The sequence below is a fragment of the Poecilia formosa genome, unplaced genomic scaffold (assembly GCF_000485575.1).
Source record: "Poecilia formosa unplaced genomic scaffold, Poecilia_formosa-5.1.2 Scaffold40, whole genome shotgun sequence".
NCBI classification, from domain to species: Eukaryota; Metazoa; Chordata; class Actinopteri; order Cyprinodontiformes; family Poeciliidae; genus Poecilia; species Poecilia formosa.
The window spans coordinates 1,726,209-1,753,409 of NW_006799979.1; the positions used below are offsets into that span (position 1 = coordinate 1,726,209).

The 27,201-nt window shown below is 37.8% G+C and overlaps 1 protein-coding gene and 2 pseudogenes across 2 annotated transcripts in view; 1 reads left to right on the forward strand and 2 right to left on the reverse strand.

Annotated features, from left to right (window-relative positions):
- Positions 1-21,920, forward strand: part of LOC103137472 (potassium voltage-gated channel subfamily H member 1-like) — a 37,320-nt gene extending 15,400 nt beyond the window's left edge. The window contains exons 4-9 of one of the 2 annotated variants that reach the window (XM_016670980.1): positions 3,548-3,654; positions 4,796-4,924; positions 5,808-5,926; positions 6,024-6,416; positions 17,372-17,529; positions 21,460-21,920. In XM_016670980.1, coding sequence (XP_016526466.1) covers positions 3,548-3,654; positions 4,796-4,924; positions 5,808-5,926; positions 6,024-6,416; positions 17,372-17,529; positions 21,460-21,802 — 1,249 coding nt within the window. In that variant the 3' untranslated portion in view covers positions 21,803-21,920. The remainder of the gene's footprint in view (positions 1-3,547; positions 3,655-4,795; positions 4,925-5,807; positions 5,927-6,023; positions 6,417-17,371; positions 17,530-21,459) is intronic. The other variant, XM_007551220.2, reaches the window with a different exon arrangement.
- Positions 13,939-14,415, reverse strand: LOC103137415 (40S ribosomal protein S24-like; annotated as a pseudogene).
- Positions 14,080-27,201, reverse strand: part of LOC103137419 (40S ribosomal protein S24-like) — a 74,354-nt pseudogene continuing 61,232 nt past the window's right edge.

Sequence of the window (27,201 nt, forward strand, 5' to 3'; positions counted from 1 at the left end):
CTGGATGTCTTCTCCGTCTCCCAGCAACCAGTGCCGAACTTGGGTACAGTTAATGAGCATTCACTGTTCTTGCTGCATCTTGTTTTCCAGAGATAACCCTCTGATTTTGGGACAAATACTTATGAGACCAGATATTTAAATGGTCTGTTATGGTTTCCAGTAACCCAACATTAATATCTGTATTGGTCCTGATATTGAAAAAAATTCTACATCGGGTATCGGTGAAAAAGTGCCCGAACCATAAGGGTGAGTGAATTGAGACTAAGTCTATGCTTTGTGCTCCGAATGCTTTATTATTTATTTTACAATATATTGAGAATTCCTAATTGCATTTGCTGAACTATTTGAAAGGAAGTTTTGTTGCAGTTTATTTTTTATATCTTTGACCAAGATAGTCAGCCTGTTGTTTTTGTCAGTTTATTTATTTGACATTGGCTGTTCTACTTAAATATACCAATGTTCTACTGGCATTGGTAAATTTTAGTGTGCCTGTAAAAGTGTAGACTTCTCAAATAAATTTGTACTTCAGTACATAGTTCAGTATTTTATTTTATTTTAAAGAAACGTTTTAAGTTAATTTAGCGATGTTTTATTGGATCGGCATCGGACGATGCCAAACTTCAGATATCTGTATCAGTATCAGAAGTGAAAAAAATGCATCTGTTGGCTTAATGTCAGAATAATGAGACTAATAATGTTTCTAGGCACATTTTATAGTTCTCTTCAAAACTAGACATTTACACACACTAGAAGAAGCCATTATAGTGTCATACACAGTTATATTAGCTATATTGTTTGCACCCGGATTGTCATTTCTTTTCCTTCGGCTTCACAAGCTTTTGTGAAGTTTTGAGTACGAATTCTCCAAATGAAACTCTTTAGAGGTAGATTTTGAATGATATGCATAATTTGTGGAATTTCCAACCTTTAATTAGTTTTTAATAAACAGTCTTTCAGAAAGTTTCACTTTTTGCTTTCATTTCTCTTCAAACATTTCCCTCTGGCTTTAATCATCACATGGTCTTTGAGTCCTTTTTAGCTTCTGTCTGAAGCCATCTTTTTGAGCCTCGTTGTGCGGCCATAAAATATTCACTCATTGTGGCTCTTGGATGTTTTTGAGCATGATGCAAACATTAAATGTATACTCCTCCTCCCTGAGTCCAAAACCTAACTCCCCATGTGCTGCAGATGTGTTGAGATCAAAGAGGCTATTTCCATCTTAACTGATCTTCCTGTGTATCCGTGATGTTTTTTTATTTTTTTTATTTTTTTTATATCCGTGCTGGATCTTGTAAACACCGTGGCAGACCTTTGGGAATTTCCACACATGACAAGGAAGTTGTTTCAGAAATTATTATGCAATATGTTTTTTCTTTGAAGAAAGTCGCTCTCCTTCCGGCAAAGAAAAGACAGAACGAGAAAGGGGCGACATTAATCAGCGTTATTACATCAAGCGCCACTCGGAAAGCGTCAGACTGTCTTATTAGATACGGGCCTCCTTTTGTATTTCATAACAAGATATATTTAGATCATGCTGGAAACTGCTGCTTAAGGCAGCACTAACACACGAAGTGAGATGAATCCCTCTGGAGCGTGGCTGAAGACAATCTTTAGGTTAAACTCCTATTCAAGAGGCTCGTTTTGTCAATTAGACATCACAGATGGCTTACCGTTTTATTGTTTCGTGGTACATTTCAGTGAGTTTGTGTCTATGTATAAATTCAGTCTAGTCTGCAGATGTAACAGGCAACCGCTTTGGTTTCCTACCTTTAAACTCTGGTGGTTGTATTAAAATTGTCTGCTGTTTGGTTTTCAAGACATTTCAGATTTGAGAGATGGTCTGTTGTCTTGGCCTGAGCTCATTGACAAAGCAAGTGAATTACAACGCAGCTAAAGTAAATGCGGTTCCACTCTTTCACGCCCAGTTACTTTTGGAAGTTGCAAAGAAAATGTACGCTTCCTGTTGCCATCAAGGTTCTGGCTGGATAGTCGAGAGCTCCACTAATCAGAAGCTCATTTAAATGGATTGGTTTAATGGCTTTATTTTGAATGTTTTTTTTTTTTCCTGATCTTTTTTTCAACTTTTAAACGGGTTTTCACAACATTGTCCTGTTGGAACACTAAGCTGTATAAATGTTTTAATCAACCAGCTGTTGAATAAGTAGGGAGTACAAATAGTGAAACACACTCTTAGCATGATACTTGACAATTGATCGTTTAGCTAAATTTGAAAACCTCATCTTGCCTCCTCAAAATGTTCTCTCAAACATTGTTGGAAAATAATAGTTCAAAACATCATTTTAAGCCCAGACTTAAGTAGACATTAATATTGATTATGAGTGCATGTAGCCTTCTGATTGTTTATTTAATTTTTTTTGTTTTATTTGCTTAATTTACAAACTGGTAGCTGGAAGATTTCACTACACAGTGCATTAATGATTTTTTACTTTCTTTTTAGCTTCAAGGTTTTCAGCAGCCCGTAACTAACAGGTGTTGAAATATAAGTAGAAGAATCTGTTCTCTCAGATCAGTAGATTAGTAGAGTGATTAATTCACACTTAGAGAAGTTAAGCAGTTTGACCAATTCTCACTCTCACAATTAATATTCTCCTGAATAAATCATTGTAAAACCAGAAGTGTCATTTTTCTTCATGTACATTCAATCTGCTGCACAGACACTGCTTGATATGGTTTCATTAAACTGAGTGAAGGAACTTTCCTGATTTCTGGTTTCCCTTCACCACCTGTCCTACGCCAGGCTGTGCAAAACGTTGATAGAAAACATAGCTAAAAACAAAAAATGATTTTAAGACTCACTGAATGTGACTCATACTACATTATATGTACTGGCTTATTTTATAATGTTAAAAAAGAAACAGAAGACAGAGAAAATAAAAGATAAAACCAATGTGTAACAAGATTTCACTTCATTTAATAAAAATGTGTTTATTGTATAAGATTCAAACATTTGTTCCAGCTTTATGCCTGGAGGGTGAGCCTGAAAACTGACTCTAAGTGACCTCAATGCGCAACTTTTAAACTTTTTGATGTTTATGGTTAACTGACAAATAGGGGGGGGAAAATGTGCAAACACACTGAAACCAGTAGCTTCCAGTAATAGCCTATGACAACTGAAAATGTGGCATATTTTGCATGATGCAAAGACATTTTACATTTAGCAGAGAGTCTCCAGAGAGTTTACAACAATAATGATGGCAGAAGCAGCTGCTCATTTGGAATTGATGAGGGCAAATTTGGCAGCTTGAAGGTGGCGCTTGTCTGGAATTGACAGCAGAGCTGATTAGGAACCTGATCTGCATTTTGTCATTTGTGGACAAAGAGAAAAAAAAAAGAAAAAAAGAAGAGAAATTGCTCATCCCCTCACATCCTTTTTCCAAACTGACATATACAAACAAACAAACAAACAAAAAAAGCTTCTTAGATACAGTCATAAATTTAGCTTTGCTCAGCAATCTTCATAGAGGTGTCCACTGAATGTACTATTTTTTTTTTATCCCCCCCTCCCCTCTCTTTCTCCTCTTTTCAGCTTTATGTACGGGGAGCTCACCGACAAGGACACGACGGAAAAAGTCCGACTAACGTTTGAGAATTATGAGATGAACTCATTTGAAATCCTGATGTACAAGAAGAACAGTAAGTAGCGGTGGCAAATGTGAAGGAAGAGAGAAACGAGAGTCTCCTCTCCTTTGTAATGCAAATGCACTCGGGGCTTGTGCGGCGTGGAGCCGGAGTTCAAAGGCAGCCCAGAACATTTCGGCGTCTGTAGAAATGTGCTAATTGGTTTAAGAGCCAGACTGGAACTGGAAAACCTTCCAAAGGAGAATATGGTGCTGTTTGTTTCAACATGCAGGTGTAGACTAATACAATATTACAGTCCCTATTATGTAATGGAAAAAACTGTGATACAAAAGGCGAACCGAGGCCCACTGTAAAACCGATGAATGAAAATAGTCTTTTAAGCTTTTTATTGCTTGCATATAAAATCAGATAAATATTTCTTGGTATAAATTTGAAATACTTCCAAAGTTACATGGATTTCTTTAATAATTAAGAAATCTGTGGAATGAGTTGACTTAAATTAGTTTAAACTGTTTTTAAAAATACTTCCTGAATGAACCAAAGTATCTTCTCCCAGGTTTGTTGTTTTATTAACTTTTTTCCCCTTTGATTTGACAAAACTATCACAAAAACTTCACAATGCATTTGCGTCTTACTTAGTGGTTTAACTTGTGCAGAGTGAATGTAGGCAGATCTGATGTTGCTTATTTGAAGATAAACATTTTTCATGGCTAATTTATTTAACAATCTGATTGAAATTAATTAAACCCAAGTCTATTAGAAAAAAATAAATATTTTTAAAGTGTTTCCTAAGTCTGGATAATTATGAGAAGAAAAAGGAGTATATAAAGTATATCAAAATTTTCAGAGTTTTTCTTTGTCTGAAGATAAAAATGTAAGTTTCTATAAGTTGATCTAACCGGAGTTGTTTACTGTGATGATTCAACCACTCTACACTTGATCTATAAATAGTTACCTTTATTTTATTATTTTAAATTAGCTTGAAGTCAAAGCAAATAGTTTTATTCTGACATCACTTTTCATTTGTAAAGTAAACAAAATGAGAAAATTTGATTCAAAACTTTAATGAACTTTGAATTAAAGATTATAATATATTTTTTTACACTCATTCAACAAGTTGTGTTATTTTCTAATAAAGGGCTATTTCCTCCTAACGAAAGCCGATGACGCAGCTAAACTTGTGTTCTGTTTTCAGGGACGCCGGTTTGGTTTTTTGTGAAAATTGCTCCCATTCGAAACGAACAAGAGAAAGTGGTTCTGTTCCTCTGTACGTTCAGCGACATCACAGCCTTCAAGCAGCCCATTGAGGACGATTCTTCCAAAGGTTAGACCCAACAGTTCACAGTTGTTCAGCAATCAACTTCAGAATGACATAAGAAAAAAACAAAACAAAACAAATCAAAACAAACACATTAACATTTATACCGAAACATTACTAATACGAAATACCTGGAATTGAAATCATCAGGTTCAGAGTCACTTCATCTTTGCTTTAAAATCCATTTTGCAGCGGCTACTCTCTCACTGACGTGACGTTTCTCCTGGTTTTAATACTAATATTTAATGACTGGCTAGCAAGGCAAGTTTTCCATGCTGTAGCTTATTACATTCTGAAAGACTTGGAATTGCTATAATTGGTACCTAAGGTTTTACAAAGACGGGGAAATATAAAACAGGAAATGAAAATGAATACATGAAATATGATAAAATAAATAGATGCACTCAAATTGAACCCTAAAGAACTGAGAAAGTTCGACATGATTAGAGTACAGGTAGCTTGAATGTGGATCTGTAAACTGCACTAGAAATTTGGTGCAGCCACAAGAGAGGCCAAATCACTGTTAGCTTTTAGTAATAATCTCAAACATCAGGGGGAAACTGTACAAAATGTAGACCTCCTAGAGGACTGGTAATGTTAATGAAAAGAACATGCTAAATAAGATTATAGCAAGGAACATAAAAAGCTTTAAAGGTTAGCAAAACTTTTTATGCTTTTTATGCTTTGCTAACCTGTCTGGAAACAGACAGAGATCTGTTGCCTGGACGTGAAAATGGGGAAAAGAGACGCTACTAATGCTTTGTACCGGTTATTGGTGAGTAGGATTTCTGCAGTAGAAAGAGAGGCTTCTCAAAGCCAGGACTCCTAGGACTCAAAGACATGTTCTTGGAAACATGCAGTACCTACAATCTGTTTGTGTGAACTCCAGGTTGGGGGAAGTTTGCCCGATTGACTCGAGCGCTAACAAGCAGCAGGGGAGTCTTACAGCAGCTACAACCTACAGTTCATAAAGGAGAGAATGTCCATAAGCACTCCCGTCTCGCTGAGGTAAGACCGGCTTCAACCCTGTGGTGCAGCACATGTTAGTCAAGAGTTAGTCAATGTGTGTATTTTTCGCTGACGTCTTCCCCGTTGCGCCCTGCAGGTGCTGCAGCTTGGCTCTGACATCCTACCTCAGTACAAACAGGAGACCCCCAAAACCCCTCCTCACATCATCCTGCACTACTGCCTCTTTAAGACCACATGGGACTGGGTCATCCTCATCCTCACCTTTTACACGGCTATCATGGTGCCCTACAACGTCTCCTTCAAGACGAAGCAGAACAACGTGGCCTGGCTGGTGGTGGACAGCATCGTGGACGTCATCTTCCTGGTGGACATCGTCTTGAACTTTCACACCACGTTCGTGGGGCCCGCCGGCGAGGTCATCTCCGACCCCAAGCTGATCCGCATGAACTACCTGAAGACCTGGTTTGTGATCGACCTGCTCTCCTGCCTGCCCTATGATGTCATCAACGCCTTCGAGAACGTGGACGAGGTGAGTCTGCCGCTGCCCGAAGAGGCACCGCTCAAAGTCCAAGTTCGTCAGGCGGCTCGTTCGGTCGTGCTAGATGAAAAGCTGCTGTTTCCCAAAGCATACCGTCAATTTAAACGCTTAAATTGACAGATTCTAACTTTTTAGCTCTGTATTAGGTCACGTTTAATTGTCAATTTACATTAGAACCATTTAGTTTGGACATTTTTGCGTGTTTGAGGCGATGTCAGAATGCTCATTTATGAATTACCAAAATGTCTTTTCCATGGTGATGAGTGTTTGCTGAAGAGCCATCACAGGATCTTGAGATAATTGGCACATTTTAATTGGCAAAGTGGCGTTGCTTTGTTAAACTAGGGCGCACTCCAGAGCTCTGCGACACTGAAACCCGAAAACCATTAACGCCTTCTGACAAGCTGACGAGGACTGACTCATTGGAGAATGTGGTTTAAAGGCTTTCCCTCTTCTTTTTTTTTTATTGTAGAAGTGCTGAGCTCTACAGTTTTAGCTTGATATGCTATTTTTATGATTTATTTCAGGTATAGTGAATGAGGGGGTTTCTGAATATCTGGCTCCTTTTTTTTTTTGATTATCCCATTTTTCTCTTGGAAAAAAGAGTCCCATAAAGTTTATAGCACTCTCCAGAATTATTGGCAACACTTTTTAGAGCAAGGCCTTAGAATTAAATTAATCTTTTATTGCAGTAGCATAATTTAACACAGATTTTTTTTTTTTTTAAAAAGAACGCTTTATCCCATACATCTCGACAGCATCACTTTTGTCTTTAGGAAAGCGCTAACTCAACATTTATGGTGTTTTACAGAGAAAACAAGAAAAATTTGAGAATTCCTCTTTACAAAATCTCAATCATCAAGAGTACTGGGTCTTCGCTTTAGTTCATCCCACACGTTTTCTTTTTAATTCACATCTGGAAAGGAGGCTGATTTTGTCTTTGGTAAAGGAGATCTGTTTATTTGGTCAAATTTGATGACGCGTTATGCGGTGTTTTTTGTTGGAGGCCGCTGGGTTATCTATTTCAAAGAACTCATGACCTCGTGCACTCTAATGAAAATCCCTGGGTCTTTGGAAGAGAAACAGGCCCACAGCATCATTGATCATTTTAATGATTCCTCTGACTATAAGTGAAAGATCAGATGAGCAGCCAGAAACAGTTGGGTTCGATTTTATACCAGTGTGTTTTAAAAAAGTCAGTAGAGAGCAAAATCTGTATAATGCTTTTTATTCTCTTACATACAAATGCATTAGGAATACTAATACTGTTCCAAGGAAAAACAGAATGAATATTTATCTAAATTTATATCCCTCTGCAGTCAGTTGGGAAAGGCTCTGTCTGTTTTGTTTTGTTTTTTTTGTAAATACAAAACGTTCATTGTAATATAATGTAAAAAATGCTTGACAATTTAACATCCCCTTAAATCACTGAGCTAATTTTGAGTTGCATAACCACTGGCACCTTGGGTATCCTTAAATCCATTCGAAGTGTAGTGTAGTTTTCGGTTTTCTTCTGCAGCTTTTTTTTCATTTTGCTTTCCATCTTAAAGCATCTGAGAACATTTAGGCTGAGCAGCTCGTCATTTCCTGCACGTAGATTTTCCCCCGGCCAATCGATTGTTTGTGAAAGTGCTCGGCTCTTCTGCAATGACCCATTTTACTCAGATTTGCAGAGGGGAATTCTCTATAGCAAACATGTACAACACTGGCCACCTTCATCCACAAGTAGACATAAGACTGCTAATTTTCATTGTTCAAGTTGCTTTCTAAGGTATTCTGTGTGTCATCTTGTGTTTGTGTTTTAATGCTTTTCTATAACATGTGGTCATCTGTGCTTATGAATAAAGTTGGCTTAAATAAGAGCCACCTGTCTGCTTTTTCACAGAATGAGCCACATTACTGATTAAACTGTTATTTTAAGCATCCCGTCTGCCCCTTCCTTATAATGATTCTGTCACATTAACTTAGCATCAGCTAGCTGTTGCTAACATATTCAATGTGTTAGCAGCTATTATGCTACTAGCTACTTCTGATTTGCTACCAAAATTGGAGATTGAGCTCATTTGTAATGTTGGACTGCTACTGTTTCAAACACTTCTAATCATTTCCAAAAAGTCAACACATATTTGACTTACTGAATGGCAGATTCTTTTGTTTCAAAGCAAAGATTCTTCTTCTCCTTCTCCTTCTTCTTTAGATTTTAAGGCAGGTTGCATTCATTATTGTTGCGCTACTGCCATCTGTTGGATCCTACTACTTATTCCTCAAATTCTCCCGACGAGTTCAGTATTTTTCATAAAACAAAAAACCTTCTCCTTCCCCTCGTTACTATTTAACTGATCAACCACATTCTCAACTTTCAATTCCCTATTGAAACCTAATTCTGTTTTTAGTAATCGTCTTTGATTTAGCGCAAGGAAATCTGTGTCACGTCATATTTATAACCCAGAAAACCGTGAAGACAACGATTACTAATGAAAAGTACCTAGACGCTGGGTATTGTTAATGGGCACCAGTCATTTTCACTTTGTTTGAAACAATTATACTTATCCTGCTGCAATAAAAGATTATTTTTTTGTACACCACTCTTTCTGTTTGTATCATTTGATGTCAGTGAAGAAGATAAAATAAATAGTTTAAACCCCCCTTCACGGAGCCATGAGAACGATTGCTCAAGATCAGTTTCGGAAACTTATTGGACAGATGAAAACGGCGGTGGTTTAACAGTAATCCATAAGGAGATGCATTGCCTATGTTTAATTCAATTCACATTGATTAGACTCAGCTCCGTGGTGTAACATTTGTCAGGTTTCATTTTGGACCATTGTGTGCTCGTGTCCCTCAAAGTGCTTAAACGTGTCACGGTTCCATGATTCACGTGTGTTATTGTGTCAGTGTGAACTGCCGCGATGGCATTTAATGTCTCGGTGTGTCGGAAAGAGTCGAGCCCTGGGTTTCAGCTCCTGGGGATTATAAGGTTGCTCACGGAGTCTGAGGTAACGTGAAAATCGGCACTAAATCTTTAAAATAGGGTCTCGGGTGTGGACAGACCGCATTGATCTGTTTCTGCAAGTCCAGCATTTTGGTCCTTTCGGGATCATTCAGGGCTGCAGCATCCGAAATGCTGACAAGCTCAAGTGTGGCAGAAATGTTCAGAGGTTTGCCTAGAGAGCAAAAATGAGAGAACTTTTATGGCTTCAGAAGGTGCTGTTTGGGGTTATTGTAACTTTTTTTTTGATTTGCTGAGAAAAGCAAAAGTTTTAATAGCATTAGAAAGGAGGTTGTCAAAAAATCTGAGCAATGGTTATGTGGTCTAATTACGTCAGCTAATTTACGGGACTAAAATCGCTTCCCTTTGCTTTTGGTGTAAAAGAACAATGTTGAAATAACAAAAGTATATTCATGTTTTAGTCTCTGAAGTGAAGTCAAATAAATATAATTTTGTGACATTTCTATGCAGGGTGTTGGATTTATTTATTTATTTTATATATTATTGAACGTATAATTAAAACCAAGGAAATGGAATAAAGAAAAAGTCACCAAATTATCAACAAAAGCAATAGGTCAGGAAATGGATCTAAAGAGTGGGAGAGTGAGAGAATAAATTAGTGGATAGAATAAACATTTGAACATTTCTGGACACAATATTGAATGTTTTTAGGAAAGTTTTCAAACCTGTACTGACTCCATAAATATTAGGGAAAAAGTTATATATATATATTTGGCCTCACCCCCTTCTCTTCTGCCTGTGTTCATGCATGGGACGTGATGGGAAGAAATGGAAATATATATATATATATATATATATATATATATGTATGTATATATATTTTTTTAATCATTTGCATGGATTTCATAAAAACACTGATTCACTGGGTTTCGAATAATTACACTTAAAATCAAAAAATGGATTTTAAAGATGTAAAAAAGTTTGAGACTTTTGGTTCTCCATGTTTTTTTACAGTTTAACTGAGATGTGTGCTAAAAAAACACATTCTAAGATTTTCCTCCCACTTTCTGCCTCCGACAACTCAGTGAATCCAGTAAGCTTCATATTGGTTGAAGGCGATGGTGCTGCTGCTGCAGACCTAATGACTGGCATGAATAACTTTGATGGCTGTTCCTCCCCAGCAGGTCTCCATTAAAGAAATGCTGGATGATGATTCAAGTTATTCATGGCGGTTTCTAAGTTATTCTTGTTTGGCGCATGCCTTGGTCACACCGTGCACTTCGATCAGTTTCAGTTTTGATTGTTGGATTTCTTTTTTTGTTTTTTTTTTTTTTCCATGTATTTATTTGTTGCTTATCAGTAATTAAGTATTCTTTCTCATGTTCCTCGCTTTTGTTTCTTTCTTCTTTTTCCACCCCACCGCCCCCCTCACATTCTGTTTGCATGGCCTCACCCTCTTTCTCTTCTGCCTGTGTTCATGCATGGGACGTGATGGGAAGAATTGGAACCACCGAGCTGTCACCCAAGTAGGCTTCAGTTTGATTGGAATATGATAATGCACAGATTTGGGTTTTTACTTTACTCATGCACTCTTAAACAGTTTGGATAAACTTCTTCATTAGGCTTCAGAGATGGCATATGTTGCACACTTTACGTTACTCTTGCAGCAAATGTTTAGAAATTTGTGGCAAATCTGAGCTTGGCTGCATCCTGTTAATGGCTGTCAAAGCCGGTCGAGTCTCAAGACTTTGTTTGTTTCTTTTTTTTTTTTTTTTTTAAATGTCAAGTTTAATTTTTAATTGCATTATAAGATCTATGGGATTAAGTCTTTATATCAGCGGTTTTGGATTACTTATGACAAAGCCATTGTAATTAATTTAACTCATTCTAGCATTAAAGTTGCAGATGTTACTTCAGACCACAGTTTCATGAAATGGAGTTGAAAGTCATCTGAAGGCTTTTCTTTCTTTCCTGCCTAACTGGGTTGAACCTAACTACAAACTTTAATGTGTTCCATTTGGGTTTTAGTTGATAGAATAAAACTAAAATAGTGCACTATTTGTGAAGTTGAAGAAAAATGATGCGTCTTGTCCATTTTATTTAACAAAATGACACACATTTGGATTCAGTTTCACGAGTCAATACTTTCATTGCATTTATATCTATGGATCCACTTTGCAGTCTAGAGAATTTTACCTGCATTTATTTATTTATTTTTGCAAAAGTGCTCAAGTTCAGTCTGAACCATTCGACTGTAACGCTGTGTGTTTAGGCTTCTGAGGCCTAAACACACAGCGTATCAAATGTTTTGGCAGCCAGGTTTTCTTTCAGGATTAGCCTGCTATCCATCTTCCTATCAACACTGATCGGCATCCATAGTTCTCCTGAATAAAGATGATTTCAGAATGATGTGTAAAAATTAATTTTCTGCCACAAAGGTTATTTTGAATGGAGACCAAGAAGTTCATTATTGTTCTCATCTGACTAAAAGCACCATCTTCCACGTTTGTCGTGTTCACTAGATGAGTTAAACGAGACTCTTACTGTTTTTTTTTCTTTATGCCACGTTTGCATAAAGACCAGATTTGTGAAGTTCAGAACTAATAGTTGTTCTGTCAACAGATTCTCCCACCTGAGCGGTAGATCTCTACAACTCCTCCACAGTTACCACAGACCTCTGATTTATCCTGATGGTCCATGTTTGTCAGTTTAAATGTGTTGATAGGTTAGCACCTGATCTGACTGGTGTGTTTATTGATCTTCATGACAAACCTTTATGGTATGAACAGAACAACTGTGTTTGTATTGTATCACCAATTGGCTCTGTTTATTAATTAAACTGAAGGCCATTGGTTGCACTGAATTATATTTAGGAGTAAAAAGTTAAAGGCTCTGAATACAAATGCACGCCAAAAAGATTTGAAAACCAGATATTATTTTCCTTCTGCTTCACAACTATACATTGTGTTGGCCTGTCACCTAAAATATCTGTATAATAAATTGAAGTTGCGGTTGTAAAGTGACATAATGTGGGAAAGTTAAAGGCATACCAATAGTTTCATAAGGTAATTTATATTTAATATGACGTGATAAGTAGCGAGAAGTCAAACGTCAATAGGAAATAAAAGACAAATAAAACTTTCTCCAGCAAAGGTGCCTCAGAAGTACGGCGGGTTTGAAGGCTGAAAAAGGCCAAATACCAGAAAATCTACAATAAATAAGCGAGTCATAAGTTCAAAGCAGTTTGAATCTCAGCAGGGGCTGATGAGACGCAGGTGGAAACAATAAATATAATCACAGGGACAGAAAAGTCCCTGTGATCCAGATATAAAATCCACAGGGAGACTGCTGAAATAAAACAGAACTCGTAAGATAAACAAGGCGCAGAGGGGCCTAATGAATTGAAAAAGACACACTTAAACTGAGACTCTAACGTTTGCACTTCATGACAAGTGAAGCGAATAGCACCAGAAAAAGAGATGGCATCGCTTTGTTGGTGGAAATGCCATAAGAGAAAAAATAAAATAAAATCTGCTGATCCTAAGCAGATTTTTTCATGAACTTAGCAGTTGGTTTATCAAAGTGTATCTTATTTACTTATGAGATTTACTATGATTTGTTGTTCATTATGAAATCCAATTACTCTTTTGTAGAGCAGTATCAAGTTTATTTTTTGTCCTTTACTGCCGTAGTTCTGGTGTACCAGCAGCAGAGTGCCAGACAAACACGTGGAAAACTGAGCAAAAACAACAAAAAGAAGACGGAGACTGAAAAATAATTTCAAATAGACAAAGTAAATAAAAAAAACTGTGCTTATGAAAATCCTTAATTTAGTGCAAATCAGTTTTATAGTTTAAAAACTGTTTAAATTGATTTTGTATCTTTTATAAATACCCTGTTTGCAAAAACATGGAAACCTCTGAAAAGAAATAAAGATATTTAAAAATGACTGAAAAATGAGCTGAAATCAAAAATTGTCAAGAGAAGTAGTTTTTGTAATGAGCTCAGCAGATGCGCAGATTCACCAGGTGTTTGCTAATTGCTGCTGCCGAGCTGAGTGGGTGAGATGTGGGGGAAACGAGCTCTGTGGGAAAGAAGCTGCAGCTCCAAGGACAAACTTGAGGGAGCAAGCGTTTAGGCACCCTGAAAGAATCAAAGCAACCCTCTAGGTATGTTTATTTTTATTTTTTATGAGGGAATAACATTTAAGGCTCAAAAAAAGTTGTATTTGTTTTCCATAATACACCCACTTTAAAAACTTGTTAGTTTAAATAAATATAAAGAATAAAACGTTGTCTGTCTATAGTGACTTTAAGTTAAAGTGTTCGGTAAAAGCTTAATAATTGACCACAGCTAGCATTAGCCCTATGCTAGCTTGCTTAGCAGCTATAATGTTAATGCTATTCCAAGTAACGAAACACGTTTTCTGCTGTGAACTAAAGTCAATTCCACAACCCATTCACTTTAACATTATTACACAGCAACATTTCACCATCTTATAATTTTTTTTTTATTCAGCCTACGAAAGAGGCTCAAGGAAGTCTCGTGGGGTCTTTTTTTTCCTCTTTTTTCCCCAAACTTTATTTGATGAGAATATACAAGACCATCTTGAGCATGAAGAAGACACCCACTGGCCCTCTGGGCTCACTTTTTGCCAGCAGCTTCAACACTGGCCTTCTTGATGCCCTGCACTTTCTTCATTCTGTTCTTGCGTTCCTTGCGCTGTTTCCTTGAGGTCTTCTTATTCTCATGCAGACCATGTCTGGCAAGTTTGTGTTTGGGCTCGTTCTCCTTGGCATAGTCTAAAGAGTCGTAGACCATAGCAAAGCCTGAAGCCAAAGACAAATACAACATTGGGGTGGTCTTGTACATCTTGGCAAGCTTCTCCCTGATTTCAGTCTTTGGGACTGTGGCCTTGCCAGGATGGAGGGCATCAACAACCATCTGCTTTCCTCTGAATCAGTCGGTTTGTCATAAACTCGGGGGTCCTGGCTGTTACTGTTTTGTTCATTTTGACGCCGGCCTCGCTCAGGGACGTAAAAGAGATGTCTCATGGGGGTCATTGTGTGTCTTAAAAAGGCTGTGACGTATGATGAGGCTCTTTCTATTGTCTTTGTTAGCCCAAAAAACTGGGTCGGCGTTCGTTTGAAACTGCGCAACTTATGTCCCAACGGTACCAACTCTGCATTTGGGTTTAATAAATAAATTAGCCCTATGCTAGCCGGAGCTGTCATCCTCCAAGTCAAGCAAAAGAAGATGACCTGGAAGATGACAAAGTGACAAAGTTTCAGAAAGAAAAAAACAAAACGCCTACAAACGGGTGATGCTGCAGAGGAGCAACTAATTAGATTGTTCTGAACAGGATGTGAATAAATTATGAGAAACTTGTGGAAACTTCTTTCCTTTATTGGATTGGCCCCAAGGTCTTTGTGGTGCATAGCTGCTGTAATGCTCCGTCTGGTTTTTCTGAGTGCTATGAATAATCTATTTTTTCACCACAAAGTGAGAAGTTAATAATTTAGCCCTCACATTTGACACAAAGGGGATGTATTATGTAAAACGTTGATAGAGGTGTCAAATGCGTAACTTTTATTCTCATTGCATAAGATTGATCAACTTCGAGTAAACATGCTCTTTTTAATTAAAATATGAGGAGGGGATCAAAAGCAGGCATCTGGATCTATCTGTAAAAAACAGATTGCCATACACTGTTTATATAGACACATGCCATTCTTTTGTTACTGTCTGACACTTAAGCTGCAGTATATAACTTTTATAAATAATTTTTTTAAACATATTTGTTAAAGCTGTTATATCCTGACAGTATAGTATGAGACAGATAATCTATGAGAAAATAAAGCTCCTCTTCCATGTGGTCCTACTGCCATCTGCAGAAATGCACTGCTCTGTCAGAAACCAGTCAGAGCCAGGAGGAGGGGCTTGGCGCTGTCAATCACCCTCGTGTATGTTCTTAAAATCAGACAAATGTTATCCTGCTTTAGGTCATCGAAATAATTTGTATTTGCTAAAAGCCAGAATAAATAATGAGAAGCATTTTTGAACAATTTTAGTGTCATCTTAAAATTCTGAATTTACAAACACTTAGCTTACTGTCCATTTAAACAAACAGGGAACACTCTTAATAGTTTTATTGACAACAGCTGAGTTAAATGGAGGCACAACTTTGGATGTACTTCAATGCAACGGCTCAAACACACTGATACCAAGGGAATATATGTAAAAAAAACAAACAATTCAGGCAAGTTTTCTAAAACAGAGTTGTGGACTTCTTCAAGTTTAAAAATTCTGCTTTTATCTGTTCACAGAATTATATGCAAGAATAGCCTCAGTGTGGGAATGTCTAACTACCATACCGTTCAGGAAACAAGCAAAAGGCCTTTTTAAGATGCTTATTGAAGCTGGTAAGAGAGAGAGCAATTATCCACACTAAAACCAATCCATGTATTAGGCTAAAAGGCCACTCAGGGAGAAAGAAGCTATTATTACAATAGGAACATAAAAAGCAAGATTGCATCTTGTAAGTGAACTTGGAGACAAAGACCATAACTTTTGGGGACATGTCCTCTGGTCTATGAAACTAAAATTAAAGTGTTTGCCCATAAAGGCCATCATTGCGTTTGGAGGAACAATGAGGAAACTTGCAAACTTGGGAAACGTCCATCAACAGTGAAGAATAGCTGTAGCAGCATTGTGTTGTGTAACTTTTTCTTTTGCTATAGGAGAGACTGCTGCACTTCACAAAGTAGATTGCACCATTAGGACAGAACATTATTCCAAAAATATTGAAGAAACCTCTCAAAACCTCCACTAGAAAGTCATAGCTAAGGCATAACAAGTTTTGGTCCAAAACCACGGTGACCCCAAACGTACCACCAAACGAGTTACAAAGAGGCTTTCGGATAAAAAAGTCAGTGTTTAGTAGTGGCCATTACAAGTGTCTGATCTAAAGGCTGAAAAGTGATTTCATACAAGCTGAAGTTTAGGTGTCTGATGGGCATCTCTGACAGATCAAGTGACAGCCAACACAGCAGTTGTACTCGCATTGCAGACCACAGCACTTTAGCTAAATCAATACCCAGATAGTGCACAGACACACACATAAAGAATACCAACAGCACTGCAGAGCAGACTGATGGGATTGCAGTTGTCGCTTTGAATCAGTGAGCGGGCGTTTCAGGTTGCAGCTAAGCTGAGTAGACATTTAGCCTTTGGTTAGAGCTGCTTAGAGTTGTAAAGTTTTATCGCGTTGTAGGAGAAAGCTTTTGCAATCAAATCTTAATGATTATTTTTTTTTTTGTTTTTTTTTTTATTTATTATGCGCTTGTTGATGCTAATAAAACATTTAGGGTGTGTTTTGCTTTTATATAGTGGCTACTCTGAAAAGCTTTCAAATTATATTTTATGTTCATATTTGCTGTAGGTTTTACTTCAATATTCAGATGTTAAAAAAATCTGTGAATCGGATAACGTAGGCCGCTTAATTTTATTTTGACATGCGCCAGTGGTCTGTCATCCTGTTAAAAAGGAAAGCAAGAGAAGAAACTACAGATCGCATTTTGCCTTGTATTCAAAATATAGAGAAATGTTTTTGACCAGCAGCATAATCAAATCCAAGTCAAAATACATAGGTTGCTGCAAATGAGCAAGAGTGAAAGTGAAAAACAACAAAAAAAGAAAAATCTTTAGTCCTTATCCAGCTTTTAAAATGTAGAATTTTTTAAGTTTATGCTGTAGTAATGAAACTAAAAAGAATGTTACAAAGCAATGTAAAAAGTAAAGAATTGAGTCAAAATGTATAATAATTGAGAGATTTATTTTCCTGACAAAAACAGATATTTTTTATTGACACTTTTGAGCACAAAGATGAATAAAAGAAAAAAACAACAACTTTTGCATATTTGGAAAAAAAACAAACTCTACTGAGAATCTCCCATTGCTCTTATCTGACATGTTTCCTGTTTGGCTTTTCTTCCAGGGAATCAGCAGTCTGTTCAGCTCTCTTAAGGTTGTCCGGCTCCTCCGTTTGGGCCGGGTCGCCCGCAAACTGGACCACTACATCGAATACGGGGCGGCCGTCCTGGTGCTGCTGGTCTGTGTTTTTGGACTGGCGGCACACTGGTTGGCCTGCATCTGGTATGTCTGCATGTTTGTCCCAGATCAACAAAACATTACATAACGCTTTTTTGCTCCGCAATATTGCAGCGCATTGATTGCAGAGCCATTTTATATAAAAGAGGTCAGTGGTGAAGCTTATCTGCACATTAATTATATATTTTTTGTAAACATGCTTGCTTTCACTCATCAAACCAGAATCTCAAAGGCTAAAGAGTTATTACACTTTGAGGAGAGTTATTATTTTACTCATTAATATGCAGATTTATGGAGATGGGTCTCCAAAATCTAATCAGATCATCGACGCAGCAGGGGCGCTATAGAGTGTAATGGCTGCATTAAGTTGCCATCATGTGTTGTATCTGATTTATAGTGCTAATGAGAAGATCTACAAACATACTGATACACAGATTTATTACTTTGTCTATTTATTGCTCCTCCCACACAGAAAAGCTGTTGTGAATAATGTATTAATCTTTTCTGCAGATGTCTTTTATTTGTGCTTTTTTTTTCTTCTTCTTTCGATTACACACTTGTTACAAATGTTCACTCACTGTCAATTTCACTCGGAGGCTCCGAGCGGCGCGGTTTGCATCAACTGTCGGTCCAGACAGCATAATCAGACCTGAATAAATGTACCTGATGGTGCTCCAAAACCAGACAGCGATACCAGTAAAAATAGCTCCTCTGTGGTTTCAGTGGTTGCCATGGTCACACGCGGAGTCGCGTCGGCGACTCGAGAAAAGTTTAACCGTCGTCAACCGGGATGACAGCAGCCTCTGCAGGAGCTGGCTTCCTGCTCGCTGCCTGTCATTTTCTCTTACGCAGAAAACAATGGAGGTGGCTGAAGTGTTAGTTTTACTCTGGGGCTGGAAAAACAAAAGCATATTCTTGCTCCCAAATAAGAACACTGGAGATTTTTGTTTTATTGTTGCATAAAAAGCCCAAAAATATTTTCTAAAGCGTTGAATAAAGGAAATCGGGCAAAAAGGAAACGTGTAAACATTGTCTCATCCAGTTCTGTTCATTTATATTCTGGAGAGTAAAAAAAGAGGGCCTTTTATACAGGAAGCCTGGTATTTTCATATGCAAATAGCTAACTCAGACAGGTGCTGCTGATGATGAATTGTTTTTTCAGTGCACCCTGGATTCTGTCAGCACTTACAGTGAATTACTCACTAAAATTCTTTCATAAAAACCACATAAACCCTTACGAGTTACAAAAATAAAATGTCTCAAACTGCAACGGCTGTCGTTTGCTTGGGATTTTTGTTTTAATATTTTTTTATTCTTTTGGCACAAATTTTTCTTCATCTCTTTTTCTATGGCATTTATTGTATTTTTTTACTATTTGTACTTTTTATCCTAACTTAAAGTCTTTTTTGGTTTTCATCTCTGTGTAGTCAATCTGTGCAGTGTTAATTGTGTTCTTGTGTATTTCTATTTTTAGGGAGTTTTCTTTTATGGTTATTTATTAATCATGTCAATTAGTTTGTGATCGGAATGGTTTTCTATCATTTTTTTTCTCAATTGTGTATCAAAGTTATTACTCTTTTTTTCTCCACACTATTCGTCTTCCTTTCAAAAAGCTTTTTTCTTCCTGATCATTTTACATGATAAACAAGTAGCTTCATTTTGTCAAACTACAATGTATAATAGACAGTTTTGTTGAGTTCAAACAATTCAGACTTTGTGATAAGACTAATCAAGTCCTACAGATAGTCAGGGGATGACAAGGGTTTTGTGAAATGTTTTTCAGTGTGGATTCACATTTTTCTTTTCTTTAGTATGCGCACAAAAGCAAAAACAAAGGAGTAAAGAACAAACCAGAGTCTTTGTAAGCTAAAAGTGTTTTTATAAAAATCAAACATTTTGAAATGTTTTCCAGGCTTAGTGAATTGAAGTCAAACCTGCAGTGGAATGCATATCTAATTACATTTATTAATTGCATAAAAGTGTGTAACTTTTGTAAAAAATACGTTTTTACATATTCGTTGAAACTGTGACTGTGCCGTGACCGTATGGTATGAGACAAATAATATGTAGAAAAAAATGAAGCGCCTCTGCCTAGTCTCATGCTAACTTGAAACAACCAATCAGAGCCAGTAGGCGGATCTTAGCGCTGTCAATCACCACTCCTTATGGCTCTCCTTCCCCCCGGCCCTCTGTTACACTGCATCTAGAGATTGATCTTTTCACAGATTATCTGTCTCGTACTGTCACGACATGACAGTTTTAGCAAATGCATATGATGTTTTTTTATGTGAAAGTTACATACTGCACATTTATATGATTGTGTACTTTAATACAAACATGTTCGCATGCTCAACTTTGTATCTCAGGAGAATATTTTTATCATCTTGTTTATTTCAAAAACGATTATCCAGACTGGTGACATCTACAGAGTTACTCAAAATGTTGAGTAAAATTAAATAAAAATGTCATCCATGTTGTAAAATAATGGCCTAACAGAATAGCAAATAAAAGATTCCCAATGATCTGACAGGATATGAAGGACATCAAGAGATGAATTATAATAATGCAGGATGGTGACTGGCACATGTGTGCAGTGTGTTAAATTACCCTCGTCCAGGGATCTGTACTACAAAGCAGGATTAGTGGTTTAGTTCAGGATTCTCATGCTCCACAAAGCTGGTTCACTTCTTAAATAAGTTTACCATGGTAACTGATGTTGGTAAGCTAACCTGCTGTAAGCAGATTAGAGTTTTTAGTTTGAAGAGATGCATTATTACACCAACGAAAACTTCAAAATGTATGTAAACTTGAGCTCTAAGACTTGAGATGAGATAAAACTGTTGGAAGAAATGTTTAAAGAGAACTCTTTAATGTTACGCCCAATGACAGACAGTACAGGACGAAGGGCATGTATATGATGATAAAATGTAGTTTTTAGTTATAAGAAACTTGAGACTTGACTTGAACTTGACACTCAGAGTTGAGATGGAGTTGCATTACTGCTCATTCCTCTTTGGAGGTGAAGACTCCAAAGGTTGTTTCTTTTTTTTTGTCTTAATAGCTTTTATCCTGGTAAAATAAAATAAAGGTTTTTTAAAAAAAAGGAAAAATCTAGAAGTCGATGCTAAATTTATTAGAAGCATCTAAAGTAAAATATTTACAAGCCATTTATCCATTACAAATTGTAGAGCAGTATCATAAAGCACTTAATTCTTACCAAACCGCTTTATCTTAGCTTTATCATATTATATCATGTCCTTGTCTTGGTTTTGTTTTAAATTTTTCTTTTGTCATTGTCACATGTTTAACTTGACTTTAGAGACAGAAAATAATCTCAGATGTTTAATTTGTTTTAGCTTTACACTTTGTCTGTGCTTCTTCGTTGTGATTGGGTCACAGATTCCAAATCTAGATTAAAAGTGTGGCTGTTAGATATGTTTTTAGTAAAAAGTTGCATATATGCACATAAAGATGCAGAAGAGGCACTTTGACCTTTCCAGAAGGCGTTGCTTTGGGAGCTTCACAAACAAGTGTTTCAGTGAGGACATCTAACCTTTAGCACATTTACATAAGAGTCCTGTGTGGACGTCAGCTTAGTTTTTGTTTAAATAAAGGTTTCATTATTTCCTTGGCCTTCTGGGGCGGTTGCATTTTTACCCTCTCTTCATTCCGACTACACAAAACTGGGTCATTGGGATTTTTATTTTCATAGTAATTTAAATTTGATTCTTTAAAGTCTCAAGATGATCTGGAAATTTTTAGTGTGTTTACTTGAGTTGTAAGACGCACTGTTGGAAATAACTTTTTTCTTTAAGAATAATATTTACTTTCTCTTCGGCTTTTATTGATATTTTTACTTGAACCTAAGTAGATCCCGTAACCTCTATCCACTAGAGCTCTTCACCGCTGTGCCTTATAACATAAAAACATTATGAAACACTATAATTAAAAAACTGTATCATTATTTACCCTCAGGTATAGCATTGGAGACTACGAGGTGATTGATGAAGAAACCAACGTTGTCCGCATGGACAGCTGGCTCTACATCCTGGCTGAGACGATGGGCAGGCCCTACCGCTTCAACACCACCGGTTCGGGGAAGTGGGAGGGCGGGCCCAACAAAGACTCGGTTTACATCACCTCCCTGTACTTCACCATGACCAGTCTGACCAGCATTGGCTTCGGCAACATCGCTCCGACGACGGACGGGGAGAAAATCTTCGCTGTGGCCATGATGATGATCGGATGTGAGTGGAATGCGTCCTTTCTAGCGAGGCAAATGTGTTATGCTTTTAAAAGCCACAATGTTGACGTGTGATGAAGTAAATTATGAATGGAGCCATCAAAGTTTAGAAAACAGAATGCTAACAGATGAGTAACAGTGCGGTCCATTATGCTGTTCAGTTTGAACATCTTACAATTTACGGTGACAACTACCTATCATTAAAATCTCAGAATAACCAACCTATATCTAAACATCCTTAAAAAGTCTTAAGTTTTAATTTTATGTATCTAAAATTAAGGCTTTAAATGTTTTAAATTTCAGGTCTTAGGATTTAATCTGATTTATTCTATGCAGTTTATTTTTGTCGCTGTGCTATTGTGTCAGGCAGAAGTTTGAGTTGCGCGCAGACATGTTCATTGTGCTCTGTGACTTGAAGTGGTTGATGCTACTGCTAACTAGCTGCTAATACAATTTTATAGCCAGCTAGCTTTTTTCCATCAATCATGGGCTAGTGTTAATTTATCGCCAGTTGGATGGACGACATTTATCGTCGCCACTGGCTCAGTTTTGTTGCCAACCCGTACAATGTTATGTGCAAAAGAGCTTAGCACTACTACTACGTAAAATATACAGTTTTCTGTTGTGCATATCTGTGATGATACAGGTCTTAAATTTCATTCATAGTGGTCTTAAAGGTCTTAAATAGTCTTAAATTTGAGTTGGTGAAGCCTGCAGAAACCTCCGTCATATTGTTGGACTCCTGTTCTTCCTGAGCTTTAAACGAGGATGCCCTTCCCCCAACAAACGTTCGATTGTCTCTGCTATTGATAAAATGAACGACTTGAAGTCTGATAACTATTGCAGCTGAAGTTATGTAACAGCTTCTTGAAGATATATAACTGAATCCCGGCTTTTATGTCAACGGAAGCACAAATTTAACATCATACAGAGAAAACTCTAATGAATTCCACCCCTTAGTTTCCTTTTCAATCTCATCAGCGCTGCTGTCAGCTCCATTCAGTCTGATTTAATACAATGACATAAAGTAAAGTGACATTTCAGTCATTATCTCAGTCTGCTGTGTGATAACATGTTAAAATATTTAGATTTTCTAGCACATGCTTTCTGTTATCCTTCCTGAAAATGGTAGGCCCGAAATGGTAAGACGCTAACATAGCAAACTTTAGAGCAAATTCATTAGTTTACAGTGCCTTGTAAAAGTATTTACACCCATTAAACTTTTGTCACACTGCAACCACAAACTTCAGGGTTCTTTATGGGGTAATTAGAGCAACACAAAGCAGCTCATAATTATGAAAAAAGGAAAAACAGCAAATTCGATTTTCTGAAAAGTGTGGCATTCATTTGTATCCACTCCCCCCTTAACTTTGATACCCCAAACCAAACACACGTTTTGGAATAAGTGTGAAATGTTGCATAAAGGTTACAACATCCTGACTGAGTGAAATATGGCAGTGGCAATCTTGGGAGAAAACCTGGCCAGAGGTCAACCTCTCAGGAGTACAGTGGCCCTAAACACACAGACAATAACACACAGTGGAATAATTTAAATCAAAGCATTTTCAGGTGTTATAATGGTCCAGTCAAAACCCGGACCTGAATTCAAAAGAGAATATGTGACCAGATTTGAAAACTGAAGTTCACAGATGCTTTCCATCCAATCTGACAGAGCATGAGCTCTTCTGGAAAGAATAATGGACAAAAACAAAAGACTAAAATATTTGTTTGAGGAGAACAAATGATGAATATAAATAAATGACTTGGCTTTAAAACGTTTTTAAACTAGGTACATGTATCACTTTATATTCCTGTTCAATAAGGTTTGAAGTTTTAAAGTGACAACAATTCAGAGAAGCTCAAGGCGTAGGAATTTTTCTGCACATCAATATACACTCACTGCAGTAGTCTGATGGATAGCACTAATCTTGTTGTCGTGTTGCTCTTCATCCGTACGCTTTGAGCGGAGGTATATCTGACCAAACAAGACTTCCATTCACTCTACTGTCAATACTAATAAAACAATTGAGCAGGTTTGAAACCTCATCACATCATATGCAGTTACATAACTTCTTGTAGACATGAAGTCGAACAGAGCAGCTCGATATGGGCTAATGTTCTGTTAGCGTGTAGCAAATATTTAACATGATGCAGAGAGAGCTTTGATGAATTCTTAAATTTACTTTTTAGGTGTTTTTAAGGTGTGAATAAAACATAAAAGCTTTTTATTGAAGGAGGAAATCCAAGGAAACTTGTGTTGGTGTGTAAACATTATCTACATATTAAAACATGGTGGTGGCAGCACCAGGCTGTAGAGATTATTTTCTTCAGCAGGGATGTGGGTACTTGTTGGAGACTGAAAAACATTTAATACTGGGTGAAGATTCACCATCCAGCAGCCCTAAACGTATGTCTTTAGCTATAATTGAAAGGGTTAGAATGGCCTGGTCACTCTAATTCAATAGAGAATTTATCGTAGGATTTGTGGAAATGCTGAAAACTAGGTGTGTCCCGATCCGATATTAAGATCGGAAATTGGATCAGCCAAAATACAAGTATCGAACCGTGTCAGCGCCAGCATTTCTATGTGACTTGATCAAGTCTTTTCTAACAATCCACTCTACAAAGTAAGTAATAAAATTTGTGCTTATAATGTATTGGGCCAATATCAGTATTGACTAATTGTCAAAGCTGCAATATCTGTATCGCATCGGAAATTAAAAGTTTTATTGGGACACATCTAGTTGAAACGACTACAGCAAATTGAAAAAGTTCAAAGGGTGTGAATAAGTACATTTGCTTTTTTTCCTCACCCAGTGTTGTTCAGAGTTCTTTTTATGCTGCAATTACTGGACTGGAAGTTAATATCTGCTAACAGGGGCTGGAAATCTTCTTTCTTTCCACCGTTATTAACGAGGATCTCTCCTTTTGGAGCTCATAAAACCGCGTACAGCACGGTGCCATTACTGCACACAGAGAGCTACCTCGCAGCAATAACTGACGCCGCCAGATCAATTTAGCACTGCGCTCCCTCCGATCCCACTGCAATCACCCCTCACCTCCGCTGTACTTTTGTCAGCTACAGTCTCAACACTGCACACACACACACACGCCCCGTCCCTTCACCCTCCGTTCCCCTCCTTCTACTTTCACTCCGATTTGCCTGTTAGGGTTTATGAACGCTCTCCTTAGGGGAAATAACCCGGTAAAAAAAACCCCTCATTTTCAGACCCATCTTTGTCTCAAATTTTCATTGTGAGAGACAAATCACCTTAAATCTCTCAAAACCAGACCGCCTCGGGAGGATTCTGTTGTAGATGCAATCTAGTCTACTCCGTGGCTGTTCTCCATGAAATATGGATGCGCTGATTCTTGCTATTTTTACCAGCGGCATCGGATCGGCGCTGGCAGCAGAGGATCACAGCGTGGGGAGGGATTTTAGGGTGGCATGGGAAACAGTAAGTGGGGGTTGAGGGGGGCAGGGGGGAGTTGTACTGTACATTTGTCCTGTTTCCATAGCAACTGGTGGCCCCTGGGGCTGGAGTTTCTATCAACTATGCTTTAACTACCTTCAAATGAGCCAGCTGTTTGATGGCATTCAGGGAAGTTGTGTGCGGCAGGAAGTACAGGAGGATGTTGCCAGCTAGATGAAGCTCCTCTGTGTGCAGCGAGAGATCAAGTTTCTTTTGTAACAACATTTCCTGCCTGCTCTCCAAAAGACGTGCAGTCGTCCCCGAAGTCTCGCTAAATGGAGTTAAAGCTGCAAAGAACTGTTTTAGGTCTGAAAACCTGTGATAACATGTCTCTTCAGCTGAGAGATTGTGATGGTTCCCCCCATTAAAGGAGTCATGAGCTGTTTTTAATTAGCATTATTCCCCCGTGCGGCTTTTTTCACCTCTTTGATTGAGAGCGAAATAAACAAAGGTGCATTGGTGCGTGCGTAGGCTACTGTCATCGTCATCGTATGATAATTGAAATGTTTGGCTGGCATGTTTCCCTCTCCGTCCCTTCAAGCAGGGCTAATTAGGGCTGCATTGCCAAGAGAGCACTGCTCACACAGAGCAGACATCTGATAGCTTTGATCCACACGCGCCAGCTGTTGCCACCTCTGATCCGCTGCTTGACTCTTTCCTTTCGCCTTCCTTGATGATGGAAGAAACGAGTTTGATTCTTGCGTCGACTTGTGATGTGGGACGCAACGTCCTGGAAGCAGCTTACAGCATCTGGAACTGAAGCTGAAACAGTAGGTTTTCCCCTTTGGCAAAAGGTCTTTGATTATATTTGGGCCCAGTTATGATTAATGCTCTGTAATTTCCCAACGGATTAATTTAAGCGTTCACAGCATAAAATAATATTCAGTCTGGAGGCATATTTGGTCCTGATAAGGCACATAAATATGAGGTGTTCATGCCCCTATAAACTTTTTCACATTTTGACATGCTACAAATACAAACTTCGCTGGATTTTAATAGGATTTTATGTGTTAGATGAACACAGAATAGTGCAAAATGTGAGGTGGAGCAAGTCTCTTCCTCCTTAGTACAAATCCAGCTGCTCTGTGAAGACCTCAAACTTTTGTTGGAGAATATTTGTAAAAAAACAGCATAAAGAAGAACAAGGAGCACAGCAGACAAGTCAGAGAGAAAGTTAGATTAAACAATAATGTAACGTTTGCACATCTCAGAACTTTGGTCAGTCCATCATATGGATCTGTAAACCTACTAAGCAATGCCTGACAGTCTAAGCTGATGCGTTCTGTCAGGAGAACATGAACTGGAGAAGCAGGAGGTGCATGCTGTACCAAGAACCACTGGAGGAATTAACATGGAAACCTCCAAAGAAGATGAGAGAGCAACTTCCTCCTTTGCAAAATGTAAACAAAAATGAAGTGACGTCAGATTGTAGGATTCCTCTTTTGTTTTTGGTAAAAGGCCACGAGCCATTTTTCCCCACTAGTGCTACACACACAGTTTGTTTTGGTTATTTACCCAGGATGCCCTGGGTTTGCTTCCTGTTTTTGGAATTGTCTCCAGTCCGCTTAGCATTCACATATGCCTTCCTACCTCGTCAAAATCATGATCCTCTGTTCTTAGGAGGACCAGAGTTTGCTTTTTTGATCGGATTGAACATTCACACTTCCTCCAACAAATCAGTCTTTCTACTCAAGCAAACTAGAGTTCAATTAAAACAAACTAAACGGGGCTGGTGTGAAAGGACCCACACATTTCAGCACAGTAATATCCTCTAAGCTTACAGGTAGATGTAAATCTTATATAGAATCAGTAGTATAAAAACTGATGATTACAGTCGTTTTCCATCCAATCTGACTGAGTCTAAGCTGTTTTATATATAATGGGCTAAAAAGTGGTGTCTATATATGCAAAGCTTGTGCAGATGTTACCATAAAACACTTCCAGGTGTAATCGGAGAGTGAGGTGGTTCTTCAAAATGCAAGCTGCACTTTCCAGATTTTT